Source organism: Chinchilla lanigera, unplaced genomic scaffold (assembly GCF_000276665.1).
Source record: "Chinchilla lanigera isolate Chin_1 unplaced genomic scaffold, ChiLan1.0 scaffold00010, whole genome shotgun sequence".
In the NCBI taxonomy this organism is placed as follows: Eukaryota; Metazoa; Chordata; class Mammalia; order Rodentia; family Chinchillidae; genus Chinchilla; species Chinchilla lanigera.
Genome location: NW_004955411.1, coordinates 30787117 through 30801959, shown reverse-complemented (window position 1 = coordinate 30801959; position 14843 = coordinate 30787117). Strand labels below are relative to the sequence as shown.

The 14843-nt window shown below is 41.6% G+C and overlaps 1 protein-coding gene across 1 annotated transcript in view; it reads left to right on the top strand.

Moving 5' to 3' along the window:
- Positions 1-4863: 4863 nt before the first annotated feature.
- The window catches only part of Prep (prolyl endopeptidase), a gene marked incomplete at its 5' end in the record, with an annotated part of 98985 nt that continues 89005 nt past the window's right edge, over positions 4864-14843 (top strand). The window contains 1 exon segment of the mRNA XM_013510786.1: positions 4864-4938. Within this exon segment, the coding sequence (XP_013366240.1) occupies positions 4864-4938 (75 nt within the window).

Here is a 14843-nt window from a genome sequence, read left to right as displayed (position 1 = left end):
AACCGGGCCGGGAGCGCGGGTCTCCTCCCGCCCGGGGGTCTGGGGACGGCCCGGGTCCTGCAGCCCGCGCCGCTGGGCCGCTTCCTAAAATCAGTGGGGCTCAAGGGCAGACGTCCGGTAGGCATGGGCGCCGTAAGGGAGCGAGAAGACAGCAGGTGTCACGGCTTTTTGCCTAGAGAAGCCTTTTGGCTTAAATATGGTGGTAGGAGAAAGTGTACGTTGGTGTGCTTCCGTGGGTTAGTGTGAGATGATGCAAGACTGAAAAGCTAAAGCAAACTTTTAGAACTTAGAATTTTGAAGTCCTCAGACTTGAAGCTCATTCATTCGCCTTAAGTCTGTCTCTCCTGCCCCAGGCTGAGGGCTGGGCGTTGGTTGCAGGGGGGCTGCAGAGGTGGGGACCGAGGCGGGGCGCAGCACGACCGTCTGTCGTGTGGCCAGATTGATGCGAGTTTTCTCAGGAAAAATAGTTGAGATAGAGAGGCAGTGGCCTTTTTCAGAGTAAGTAAGTTTTGCCTAGTGGGAGTTAGCCATTTAAAGCTGTAGATGAGCTCGAGGTAAATGTTGAGATCTAGTGAGTGAAATTCTGGGTAAATATCACTTGTGTGTGCCTAAAAAATTAGCTTGGCTAAGGCCAGGGATTTAGCTCAGTGGCACAGCGCCTGCCTGGCAAGCATGAGGTCCTGAGTTCGATTTCTGGAACCCCCCCAAAAAAATTAGCTTGGCATTCTAAGAGCTGGATTGAATCCAAACATTGTGGTAATGATTCTCTCAATACATCTCTCTGATTACTTAAGATAGAGTAAAAGTATTTTTGTATAATAGTTACAGGTCCCCCTGCCCCATTTGTATTGACCTTATTTATACCAGAAAGTCTGTACCCTGTGCCCAGTGTATCCCACATTGGGGTAGAGGGTGGCAAGGTGTTAAAGGACATATTGTGGAGACTTGCAAGTGGCCTAGAGCCATTCATGGTTTCTGGACCAGTGGCCATCAGGGAACCATGTTCCCAGTCTGTTGAACTGCTTGCTTATTGCATTTTCCCTAACAGTCCAAGAAGTTATTCCTGTGGTCCAAAGTGTTGATTCTCTTGTGTAGGGGAGCAAAGACATCCTACTAGAATGGGAGGGGGTGGATTAAGTAAGAAGAGCTGAGTGCTAATTCTGGTGTTGTCACTCCTTGGCTGGGTGGCTTTGGGCAGATCTCTTCTCTGTTATAGGCCTTTTCTTTTTCCAGCTCACTTTTGGACTTTAGGGCTGATCCGGTGAACTTGCTGTAGGAAGTTGTTGTCATCACGCATTCATTCACATGAGGGTCTACTTCTGCAGTGTGCTACATCTTAGGGCTGGCAGGACATGTAATTATCTCTTCTCTGGTTTTTGACACTGTTTTTTGAGATAAACAAAAATTACAAAGCACTGCAGTGTGGTTTGGTAAGTACATTTAAAAATATAATTTTTTTTTTAAAGGGAGGTTGCTTTTTCCTTAGTTTATCCCCACTCTGGGTACCATACTGCTCTAGTTCCTTTTTGTTTAACAGTATCCAAAAGGGTTAAGTAGGGATTTTATGAAGACATCTAAAAGGTTACAAATCATGAACTCAGAAGGGTATAGTTTGGATTTTAATGCCCTTCAGTGTCTTCTCCTCCAGAGAGCTCAGGGTAACCCTAAGCCTCATGAGGGAGGGGATGTACTTCAGGTCTAACCTAGCTTCTCTTCCCTAGTTCCCGTGCATTTACATTATCCTTTGTAGCCTACATACCCGTATCTTTTCCTGCAGCAGGTTCTGGTTACTAATTAGTAGGTTTGACTTACACATTTGCTTAAATTGTAGCCTGTGGTTTGGAAGGTGGTTTGTTTCTCTCTAGCTTTTGGTTTGGAAGGCTGTAGCTGTCTATCTTTCACTTGAGCATCATTCACTTGAGCAGTCTCTTGTGAGACTGGAGCATCAAAGCTTTTTGGTAGAATCTGCTTTTGGGCCAGAATTTGGAAACAGTTGCTCTTGTTAGGCAGTGGCGTTGACCATTCTCATTGTTGACATTGGTAAATTCAAGCCTGCTTCAGGTCTCATACCTAATGGAAAGGTGCTGCAGTGAGAGAACACGGAAGGGAATAGGACTGATTTCTGCTTGGAGAAGGAGATAATTTGGTAATTGAGCCTAGAGATTGCAAGTTGGATAAGGGAGAAAGGACATTCCTGACTGTAAGACTAAGATAAAGCCATCCTTATGCAGGTCTGGTCCTTTGTGGAAGGTGGGATGGTAAGAAGGCTATTGTGACCTTACACGGGCAGGCCTAGGTGGGGCTGGGGAGAGGAGCATGACCAGGCCTGATGAGTCCTGCCTGCTGTGTGTCTGAATCTACCCTTTCTCCTGAAGGCAGAGGGCAAACTGTTGAATGGTACAGTTGTACATAAAATATGGAACAGGATTAATTAGTACAGTGTATCAAAGTCTCTCTTAAAGCCTCTTGAAATGAGGAATGGATTGCAAACTTAGAAGAATTAGATACTATGTGAGTCACACTTAAGTTGTATAGCTGTATGACCCATGTTATTTATAAGGTATGGCCTTGTAAAAGGAGAAAAAATTGGGGGAGGTATGGCCTGTGGCTCCTGAGATTGTCCTAAAGAATCAGTTTCTTGTCCTGCTTAAAGACTGACCTCAGTCCACTTCACACGATGGTGCCGGGTCTAGGAGGACAGCACTGTTTCCTAGGTTTTGGTAAACACCATTTAGGGCGCCCGACACCGGGCTCTGAGATGGAGCGCCCCTGCTGTCTTACACCTGACTTGGCTCACTAGCTGAGATAGAGCAGGGCTTAGGTTCCCAGGCCTTGGCGTTAGTTACAGGTGGGTGGCAGTCCTCTTACCTGTTAACTTGCAGACCTTTAATTGCTTTAGCTCTCCATCTTCATTTCCTTATCTGGAACATGAGTTAATAATAACCTCACAGTGATCTTGAATGAGTTACTGTGGGTGAAACCTATGGCACGATACATAATACTTTCTGCATAAATGGTAAATCTGTTGGCCGTTACCTTTATAAACCTCTCTGAATTATACTTTGTAATCTGTAAAGTAGGAATATCAACAACTCTCCTACAGGGTTGTAGATATTCAAGAATTATTTGTCACTTTGGGTCTAGCACTTAGCAACACCTTTACTTACTCATACAGCTAATGTGATTTCCAGTGAATCTCTTCTACCCACCCGGGTATGGGTGAGGCCATTTTTAAGGTGTCTGGTGTGTACCCACCATGGGCATGTGGCCCAATCTCATGCCTTCCATTGCTCCTCACAATGCTGGATTGGAAGATCGTTCACAACTTTAAATTAGTCTGGTTTTGTATTGTCAGGGAAAAGAAAGTTGTTATGGTAAGTCTATTTTATAACCACATCAAGGTGGGTGAAGTGTAAAAGACTTATAGATGAGAAGAAAAAAATTTTCATCCAGTGATGATCAGGTAAGGTTGAAAATTCATGATTTTATGAAGACCCACCAGGTGAGATTTTAGTCAGGTTTATGTGCCTTGTTCTTGTCGGTCCACTGATGAAAACAGTTCCGGAACATTCCATCTCATCTACCCATTCATCCGGTTATGCATTTCCCAATTCTCTGACCTAGCATCAGAGAAGACAGATGCGGAAACCACGTCTTGATGATGAGACTGGTGAGATGGTTCTTACCTGACAGTAGTCATTGCTGGAACTTCAGATAACACGTGAAATAACATTTAAATGCTCCTTTTCCTGGAACTTGTGCTTTCTTTAAAGAGTAGCTCTGAGTATGCTGGTATTTTAGAACAAAGCAAGAAGGAGAAAGATTAAAAATTCATCTGAGAGAGAAGTGATTTTCAAGACAGCATATGTACAAGGAAGCCATAACCAGAATGCTTGAATCTTTCACAGACTCGATTGGGAAGATGTTGTCAATATGGTTTCAATTAATAGGATTAATTTTGATCATGTGCAGTGGAGAGCTTTCTTAACTGTTCTTTTCGATAATTTCTTTAGACATGATCACCTTCAGAGTGGTGCCAAGCTGGCCCGCTTGCCCTTGCAATTCCCTCAACTGCTCTCTGAAGCCAGGCCCCAGAATTTGTGCATTCAGAAGTTCCTGGTGACAGCTCCAGGAATCTTCCCTTCAAACAGCTCTATTTGTGTAAAAATACCTTTTTCTTCAAATATCAGAGTAGTCTAAATGTGGGATGCTTTTGCACCTCCCTGTTACAATAAAAGAAGGCATTTCACAGTAGTACATAAAAAGGAAAAAAAAACTTGAGTGTAAAAATGTTGTCGTGGCATGTAGGTCAGCTCATTTTTAGCTGGTCACAGAATCATACTACATGTTAGTTAATTTTTAAAAGATTTTTTAATGTATTTTTTTGCAATGTAGACTTAAAAACAAAACAGATCTTATGCTTGTTGAAGGGACACTTCCTAATCATGGGCAGGCTGAGCAAGGGCAGGAATGTAAGTCCATGTACAGTGGCTGCCTCCCAGGCTGCCTTTCTGGCATGTCCACCGCATTGTGTCCTGAGCTGGGCCCCTGACGAAACATTTCGAAGTTTCTTTAGCACAGCAGCAGCCCTTTGTTTTGTGTTGTGCACACAGAGCCCTTTCCCATGCTGACCTTTCGTCTGTCTTCCCTCTCCAGCTAAAACATTCTTTTCAGGAAGAATGGCCTGACACCTTTGAGAACCTGCCAGTTTGGGTCCTTATAGTAATTTAGGCAGACGTGTTGCCAGTGAGCCAATTAGTATTTTTGTCTGTCCCTTCCCTATGTCTCTGTCACGTTCAGAAAATACTAATTTTAGTTGGGTTTTGGTCCTAATTACCTAACATTGCATTTTGTCTTTTGCAGGTACAAGATTATCATGGCCATAAAATTTGTGACCCTTATGCTTGGCTTGAAGACCCGGATAGTGAACAGACAAAGGTAATTTGGGCTCATAATGAAAGATAAGCAAGCTTAATAGCACTAAACTTGAGAGATCAGTGACTATAACTCTTTCTTCCTGCTGTCTCCCTGTATTTTTCTGCTACTGGATAGAGTGAATACTTGCTGGTTCTGCCTCTTTTTGTCAAATGATTCATGGGAAAAAAAGACAAAGCATGTGTTGTTCTGCAGAAAAAAATCAAGTTCCTGAGTAATGTTTATGGTTTAGTGACCCCAAAGAGCCAAGTGTTGTGGACCTTTGTCACCATCCACATCAGTCTTCCTTGTAGAATTCAGATTTCCAGCGTTGTTCAGATTTGCCATGCACCTGGTTAGGCGAATGGAGATCTCCCCATCTTGACCAGGAAAAGGGTGGGGCTACTAGCTGAGGTGTGGCAGAGGAGAAGGTGGAGGCAGGAGGATCTTCCTCCTACTGGAGAAAATCTCATGGCCATCCCTTCCTTCAGTGCTGTGTACTGGCCTACCTGCTGTCTGTTCTGTCGTCCTCACCTGTTCGTCTCAATGAGCATCTCCTCCTTCATCCACTGTAGAAGGCTTTATGGCTTTTGTTCCTGAAATAAGCACCTCTGTTGTGATTTTCTAATGATCTGCCCTTCTAGTTATAATCCTACATTCTCTTTTCCTGGATTCCCTTCCAGAAAGACAGAGATTTCATGGGTGAGAATGATTGATATTTGGGTTCAATTTTTCTTCTAGGCAGCATTGGGTTAGAAAGTAAGTGAATAGAAACTCCAAGGGGAGTAGCAGATGGATGTCCCTGGGAGAGGTAAAGGCTCTGGGTCTGCAGATAAGGTGCGCGGCAGAAGGAACAGGTATGCGGTTGTCTCTTTACCCTCACTGGGCACAGATGACCTTCATAGTCCAGCAGTGGACTGAGCTGAGACCAAGGGATTGAACCTGAGAACAGAGAGTCATAGGCAGCTTGTATCCTGTAGTGGGCAGAAGCTACCTGGGAAGAAAATGAACTTCCCTTGAATTCCTTGGAAAATCTCCCCAGAGACGTGATGATTTCTTTGCCTGAGGTGTTGGGAACCTGATTTCTCCAGGCTGTGCTAGTGATTGAGTGATTCAACAGTGTCACAGTGACCCAGTTTTAGTTTATGTGTTGGTGGACACACACTGTGCTATTTCGTAGTTGGTAATGACAGGTCTCAGGGATGACAAGCAACTTATTAATGGATAGTTAGCTTCTAATTAGTGGATGAAATTTTGTTAGTGATTTTACAGTAGTCCTGATAGAAGCTAATAACATGGAAGGGTACACTGTTTCTGTAGTATACATTTATTATTGGATGTACATACCCTATCTCCTTTAATTCTCAAACTTTGAAGTAGATCTTTTTATTTTTCCCACTTTGCACATGAAGACATTGAGGTACTAAGTGTTTAACTTGCCCAAATCATTCATCTAGTAAATGTGTACTCAGGAGTGGAATCCAAGTAGCCCAGAAACTATTTCTAGGTTTACACTAAGAAATAAAAGTAGGCATCAGGTATGGTGGTGTGTGCCTATAAACCTACTACCTGGGAGGCCAGGGTGGGTGGATCCCAAGTTCAGGGCTAATCTGGACAACTCATTGAAGCTCTACCTCAAAAATAAAATAAAATAAAATAAAATAAAATAAAATAAAATGAAATAATGAAATGAAATAATGAAATGGAAATAAGAACAGAAAGACCGGGTGGTAACAGCCATGGTACACAGACTACAGGGTTTATTCATGTCCGTATCTGGACCCTGGGCCAGCCCCGAGCCCCAGGCTGACATGTTCAGACAGTGTGCCATTGGTGTTGGGGTGTCTAGCTTGGACATTCCCTCTGCATCTTCTGTGCTACCTATCTTCCACTGCCCCACACAAGCTTATGATGGGAGCTATTGAAGTAGCTGGGCTTGAATGGGTTAAATTTCATTCTCAGATAAAAAAAAAGTTAGGGTGTTTTTTTTCTTTGCAGAGGAGGGGGATACAAGAGAATGCTAAGGGTTAAATCAAAGGCCTGGTACATGCTTAGCGGGTGCTCTCTGACTGAGCTACACCTTGTAGCTAGCCTTGAACTTACTGTGTAGCTGGCCTCAAACTCATGGTGATCCTTTTGCCTCAGACTCCTTGAGGGCTGAGATTATAGGCGTGTGCCACCATACCAGGCATAAAGTATATTTTTCTAATGAACAGAACTCATGGTCAATAAAACATATCCACAAAAGTATATTAGCCAAACCTTGGTATAAAGAGAGGAATGTTTCTGTAGTTTCCAAAACAAAAAGCTGTCTGTTACATTTCAGTATTAAGCAGTCAGAAGTGAGAAACCTTTGTCGCTCTTTTTACTGTGTTTAGAAATGCTATCAGTAGGTCTTCGATTTCATCTAGTATTTAATATAGCGTATCCAGTTTTGATAATGCCTGGTATTTAAGGCTTTGTCTTTTATAAAAGAATATCAGAGCAGGCTTGTAACTTCAAAATTTCTTGAAAAGATAGGCTGGACGGGGGAGGTAGAACCTGGGTGAATTCTTTCAAGTTATCAGGGTGCGTATTTCCCTATTTATAGCAGATATTCCAGACTATAGATCACACACAATTCCATTGATTCTCTGAAGCAGATCGAACCCTGATAGGGAATTTAACAGGTTTTTTTGTAAAGAAAAAGCAGTAGACCAGCTCTGCCCAATAAATACATAATGAAGTCTGGCAGCACATATACTGAAATTGGAATGATATAGAGATGATTAGCATGACCCCTCTGCAAGGATGCCATGCAAATTCATGAAGTGTTCCATATTGTTTAAAAAAAGGTGCATAGTGCATATGTAACTTAAATTATTCTGAGCCACGTTAAAAAATGTAGGAAGTGGAATTAATTTGTTACATATTTTATTTAATTTAGTGTATGAAAATAGTTTCTACAGTCAATTAAAATATTAAGATATTATTTTTTCAAACTAATTTTTCAAAATCTAATCTATTTTACACTTATAGCTCATGTCAGTACCAATCAGCCCTTTCTCAGTACATGGAGCCAACATGTGGCTAGTGGCTACTGTACTGGACAATGAAGATATGGAATCTTTCTTACAAATATAGGTGTAAAAATATAAATAAAAATTAGATTAAACCGAATTTGCCACATGAATTCAAGAACAGTTTAATATTAATATAAATAAATTATATAAAGTTACATAGCTATCCTAGTTGATATTTAAAAAGTTAAAATCTAAAATTAAAAGTAGGAATAACTGAATACAATGACAAGTATCTTTCAAAGTGACAACTTAAACACTAGGCTGCAATGTTCTTGGTTGCTGTTATTTTTATGCCTTGCAAAGCTTTGGCCACTGCAATAAAATAAGAACCAAAATTTGGTACAGCAGAAAATAAAATCATCATTAATTATAGGAAAATAACTTACTAGAATGAGTTCAGTAAAGTGACTAGATACAAAATAAATGTAAAGTCAGCAGTACGCATACTGTCAGTAATGAAACAATAAATCCATTTGATAGCAACAAAAAGGTACTATCTGAGAATGGAGATTTCAAGCTCGCTGGAACAGTAATAACGTTGCTGTCACACATGGGAAGATCTAGGGCTCGGGATAGACAATGGTTCAGTGCTTGCAGCTAGCATGCCCAGGACTCTTAGTCAATCCCCGGCACTACATTTAAAGGAAAAATAAAAGAAGGCAATCTAAGAAAAAAGGCTGGTTTGAAGCATCATTTGTAGTAGTAAAAAACTGAATCATTTCCAACAATAACTAAGTCATTGCACGTAGCATAACTTCTTGGTGAAATACTATGAATGTATTAACAAGTTGGGTTATAACACTTATGAAGAGGTGTGTATGGTAGAAGAGTAAGAGGAGGGTACAGCATTACAGTGTTCCAGATGCTTAATACTTTAAAAAATACCTTTGTAAAAGCTGTTTTGGAAGAAGCAATCTGGAAACAAACTAAACACCAAAAGTTAAACGAAGGAAAAGCTCTAGGTTAACACACTGTAGATATCTAAGTGTGGTATGCTCTACCCCAATGTCTTGGTAACCGAAGCCTCCCATCTACTAATGACAAGGCTCTGTTCCTATCCCTCCCTTCACTGACATTAATGTGCATGTAGCTGACTTCATAATCTTAGCGTCTTAAATTTCCCCATGGCCTGTGTACTTGCTTCCTGTAGCAAACACGTGGATTCTAGACTTCATCCTTTGCCTTAGCCCTTCCGTACCACTTTCTCCTTCTTAACTGGTCTCCTAGCCCCTTTAGATGTGTTCTTATTTTATGGACTGTCTCTTTCTCTTTCTCTGCCTGCCCACAGCCACTCTGCCTTCTATCTAACACAGTGGCAACCTGCTTTTCCTTTGTCACCACCCAATAACGTTTCCTGTTGGTGTATAGATGATCCCTGAACCAGGATGGTTTGACTTAGGCGCTTTTCCTTTTTTGACGTTGTGGTGATATGAAAGCATATGTGTTTGACGGAAGCCACCCTTGGAATTTTGAGGGCTGACGATTACCTAAAGTAGTGATATGCAGTATGATACCTGCCTGCAGCATTGGACCCCTTGCTCCCAGCTAGCCGTGCGAGCATGAAATCACCAAAATTCTGATAAACTCTTCTCTTCTCTGTCTGGCTTTTTGCCACCCTGAGGGGTGGGTAGAAGCGATATCCTTGCAACCTTCATCTCCCTGTCTTATCCCACTTTATTCTGTCTTCACCCTCTTCTTGAATATTTCAGGAGTTGTTACTGAGTTACTAAAGAAGACAGACACAGAGAAAGGAACGAGGAGGGAGAGGGAGAGAGACAGAGGCCTTAACTGGGATGAACTGGCGCGTTGGGCTTTCTCTGGGATTCTGTTCTGGCGACTCTGCCCCTGGGGTCATACTAGTTAAGTACATGTAGACTATCAGCTGTATATACCTCAGGACTAACTTTTTTTCCCCTCTGAGGGCTGCCTTGGGCAGAAATGAGAAAAACAACAGTTTCATTTTCTTTGTATTTCCTGAGAGAATTAGTAAAGAACTAGTATACCCACCCACCCCCAACCCCATGCCAAAAAGTGTTTCATGTATAATCGTTCATTCTAAAGCAAGAAGGTAAAATTGCCATTTGTTTCAGAAGGATCAAAGGGATATATAATGTAGGTCTTCTTTTCTAGGACATTATGTGCTGTCCCTTCCCATTCTCCCATTGACTGAGTGGTTAAAGGCAGCCCCATTACATCTGCTGGCAGAGAAGGAGAGCAGAAATCTTTCAGTCTTGCAGGGAAAGAAACCCGGAAATGTCTGCTCTTCCTTTGACTCAACACCGTTTCTTTCCTTGGCAGGGAAGAGTTAAATGTTAAAGGACTGAACATCTCTAGGATATTTAAATACCCTAGGACTTCTACGTGGATATTTTATAATTTCACAGAGGTCAGCAGAATACGAAGTTTAGGGAGATAAACACCTGCTTTCACCAGCACTCTTCCTTTTTGGTGCCAAAATCAATGTTCTGCTTGCTTTTGATTTTGTTTTTGTCCTTTTGAGTTAACCCGAATTGTGTGTAACAGGTTTCTGCTTGGTTCTGGTGTAGTCCAGGCCAGGGCCTACCTGGACCTGTGTTTTCCCAAGCATGGGTCCACAGACATCTCTGTAGGAGCTCAGGTCTAGCTAGGCGAATCGGGATCCCCACGTCTGATTGCTTCTCTTTGTGAGGCCTCTGTGTTATGAGGCTGAAGGAGAACCAGGGGACTGGAATCTTACTTCCAGGACCACCAAGAGCTGGTCATGTGTCTCGAAGCTAAGAGATGGCCATGAAAGCTTATTATTGTTGGAGCTGCAGAACCCTGGACATCAAAGGTATTCAAGCCTTGTTTAGGTTTACTGTGTTCTTTGAAGACATCAAGACAAACCAAGAATATCCGTTTTGCAGATCCTTACTCTCTACGATGAGAATTCGATGTTGCTTCTATGTTAAGGATGGAGTATTTGCCAGACAGGGCCAGGGATCGATAGACACAACTTGTAGCCTGTGGTCTTCTATTTTCTTCTATGCATATAAGAAGATATCTAATCTAAGATGCATTTTCTTCATCTATAAGAAGAGTAAAAAGCCATGACCGTTCATTTAGGTACAAGGCATAATGACATTCATGTGAGAAAATGTGTCTCAAATGTTTACATGGATATCAAATAAACAATATTGGGATCGTAAATGTATTGGGATATAGACCTTCCAGCACTATTTCCCTAGTTACTTAGACTATTGAACTGCAAAGACTTGTCTTTTCATTTCATCCACAGAACTTAGGTGGATTTTCCTTTTGAATTCTAGGTTTTATACACACACGCACGCACACACACACACACACACACACACACACGCTTAGCATTGATTTTTGAATGGAACTGTATGGTCTTATTATGTGGTGATTAAACTAGCCCAGCAATCACTTTCAAACTCTTGGGTGGCATCTCTTTTAATTGCTACCTTGGGAGTCATACCTGTGAAGTTGGCCTGTGAAAACGCCTTTCCATCCATTCATTACTATATATCGCCATGTATTCTCTCAACCTCCAGGACTTTTTCCATGTCAGAGATCTCATTAACTCCTGTGGGAATGGTTAGCATTATTATAGTTTGTAAGCATACTCCTCATAAACCCAAACTTGAAATATGTATCTAGGGTACACATTCCTTTTGATGTCTGGATGGGGTAATTTTCAAAGATGTGAGGAACTTGCTTATGCCAAGTCACTCATCTCTTCTAAGAATTTTCCTTTCCCTTTTTTTGTCTCTTTCCTCTTGTTTTCTGTAACAGGATTTTTGATACACGTAGCAGAAACTGATTCTTGCTGAGTTAGGCAAACAGGGAATTAATTTATGGCAAGGATATAAGGGCAGTTCCTGAGATGGCAAAACAGAACAGGCAGGAGCCAGGTACTTCTAGGCTCTAAGGCTGAAATTCCCACTTTTCCCAGTGCTACTAATGGCATTAGTGATTTCCAGTCATTCAGGCCTCTGTCCCATGTTCAAGTGACCCGTGTGCCCCAGAGGGACTCTTGACTGACCAAGCTCCAGACATTTGCTCACCTGTAGGCTGTACTGCTGTAGTCAGAAAAGATTGAATAGCATCCCCAAGGACTCTCTGCACCTGTAGTAGCAGGACAGCTACCTGGATTTTTATGTCCCAGTTAAAAGGGAGGGAGGGAGAGTGGATGCTGGCTTCTCCGAAGGCCACAGGGCTACTGATATCATTCTCTCCATTCTCCACATGCATTTCAATAACTTCCTTTCCCTTCCTTCCATCTTCTGTCTTCAGTTTACCTTGTGGCCCCTCTGCCAATTGTTAGGTTAAATGATAGAGGTGAGCGCTTATAAAACAAAGTCAGAAGTGGTGCATGCCAGCATGGAATTTACATGGTAGCCTTGGAAGACGAAAGACTACAAATGGCCAAACCATTTTGCCTTGTTATGTCAGGCATTAGTACCAGGAGGAGGTTGAGCTGCCTTTTACTGTTGAGGAAAAATCAGACCCTAAACCACCGATGAAATGCTTCGTACTTATGTACACTTATAACAGTGATATTTTCCTTGCAAGGAAAATTTCTCTGCTTTGGCTTCAATTGTCTACAGTTTTTCTTTGAGAAATGCTGGCATCAGATGTGGTATCTTTGGGGAAGCAGTTGTTAAACAACTAACAACTACAGCTGGGGGCACAGCTCAGTGGTAGAGCAGGTACTTAGCATGCATGAGGCCCTGAGTTCAATCTTTAGCACCAAAAGAACACTAACAACAGAAGAGCAAAGATACTTCTGATTTCTTGCAACTTCTTTTGTGCTTTTTAAAAATATTTTTTTTCATATCTAGTGGATTAGAATCTCATTTTCTGTAATGTTCTGCTACGTCCATTGGGAAAGATCTCAGTCACAAAAATCATCTGGGACAACATATTAAAAGCACAAATCCCCAGCTTCCACTGCTAGAGCATCTGATTTCAGCTGAAATATCTGTTCCCACCCCCAGATAGTTCTGTTGATCCAGAAAGTCTGGGAAAACTGCCATGCTTGGACACGATGAGAGAATGATAATAATACCTTTGATTTATATAGGTCCCAATTTCAAGGAGCTAAGTTGGACTGGTTGCCTCACTGTTATTTATAGTGTCTTTGTAAATGAGAGGGAGTGTGTTTGCAGTTCTAGTTTTTCTCATTGGAGGAAGCCAAATCATGTGTCATAACAAAGACTTGTGGAACTCTTCTAGGTGCTCAGACCACTTGAATCAGTGATTCTCAGGGCTCCATTTCTGCCCCTGTAGGCCTTTCTCCGTGTTCTCATCCATGCTGACTTCACCCTATATCAGGCATGTGTTCCCACATGCCCATAGCATCATTCAGTGGCTTCCCTTTTTCTAGACTTTTCTTTCTATCCTGTTCCCTCTAGCAACTCAGGAGAGCCCTTAGAGATCTGGAACTTGCTTTATGTTCATAGGAAGGTGATGATATATATTTAAGTGAGTAACTTTAGAAGTAAAAAGACATGTATGAATTTTGGCTTCACGATTTTACTAGAATTTAGTCATGTTTTTAGCTCCTGCAGGCTCCAATTTTCTGACATATTTTAGAGAAAACTACCTCAAACAGTTTTGGTGAAGCTTAAATGATAGTGCCAGGCCCACAGTAAGTACTTAGTAAATGTTCACTATTGATTGCACTTACCACTGAGAAGTTTAAATAGCATGGAATCTGTGTACTTCTTGGTAATTTCAAAGACCTAATAATTCAAAGACCTCGGAGTGGTTCTTTTATTGCAATTAATTCCTGGGCTCTTTTACTTGTTTTATTCATGATTACTGCTCTGCTCAGATTTTCTTTCTTTTGGAGTCATTTTTGGTCTTTGTGTTTCTTAGAAAATTATCCATTCCGTTGAGGTTTTAGAATTTACTAGCATGGGGTTATGTATCAATAGTAAATCTCTTACAATAGCTTTACTCTTCCTGTTTGTGGGTTTTTTTTTTTTTTTTTTATCATTTCTCATTTTTTTAGTACCTGTAACTTCTCTCCCCTTAGGGCTTTGGCCAAGTGTATATTTTTTCTTTTCTTTCTTTTTTTCTGTAGTCTGAATGTGATGGCACATGCCTATACTCCCAGCTATTTAGAAAGCTGAGGCATGAGGCCGAGTTTGAGGACAGCCTGGGCAACTTTGCAAGAAAATTTAAAAGGCTGGGATATAGCCTGATGGTAGAGCATGGTGTCCTACATTCACCCTCAGTATCTCCAAAAAATAAAACAAAAAAACCAGTTCTTTGACTTACCAGTCACAGTTTTAAGATTTTCTAGTTTGTTTCTTACTTCCTTTTCTATTTCTAAAAACCTTTTGACTTAAATGCTTCGTTAAATGTCACTATTTAATGGTAAACCTCATTAGTGCAAAGACATTTTCAGGCTTCCCCAGGCAGCCCTTGGGCAAACTTCTGGTTGGCTTCTCATCCCAGCATCCCTCCAGTCACCCAGCCTCACCGTGCTTAGCAAACCAAGCCTCTTGGGAGAGCTGTGTCAGTCAGGACTGTTGGTTAGCAGTGCCTGAAACCCAGCTCGAGCTAGGTGGGAAGAGCGGTGTGGCTGGCATTACCCGAGTCTGGGCTATCTGTGTATTTTGGCATAACCTGATCCAGGAGTGCACATGGTATTTCTGCTTCACCTGCTCTTAGGTCATCTGTTTTCCTTGATCATGTTGTTTTCCAGCCACCTCTCCTGAGTGGTAGAGAAAGATGGGTTTTGTCTCTATAGGTTTCTCGCAATCTTACATCCCCGCTTCCCTTCTCTGTTCCTGAAAAAACTTTTGGATTGCTTTCTTGGGTTCATGACTACTTTATCGATGACTGCCTGTAGAGAAGAGTTGATGGGAAAAAAAA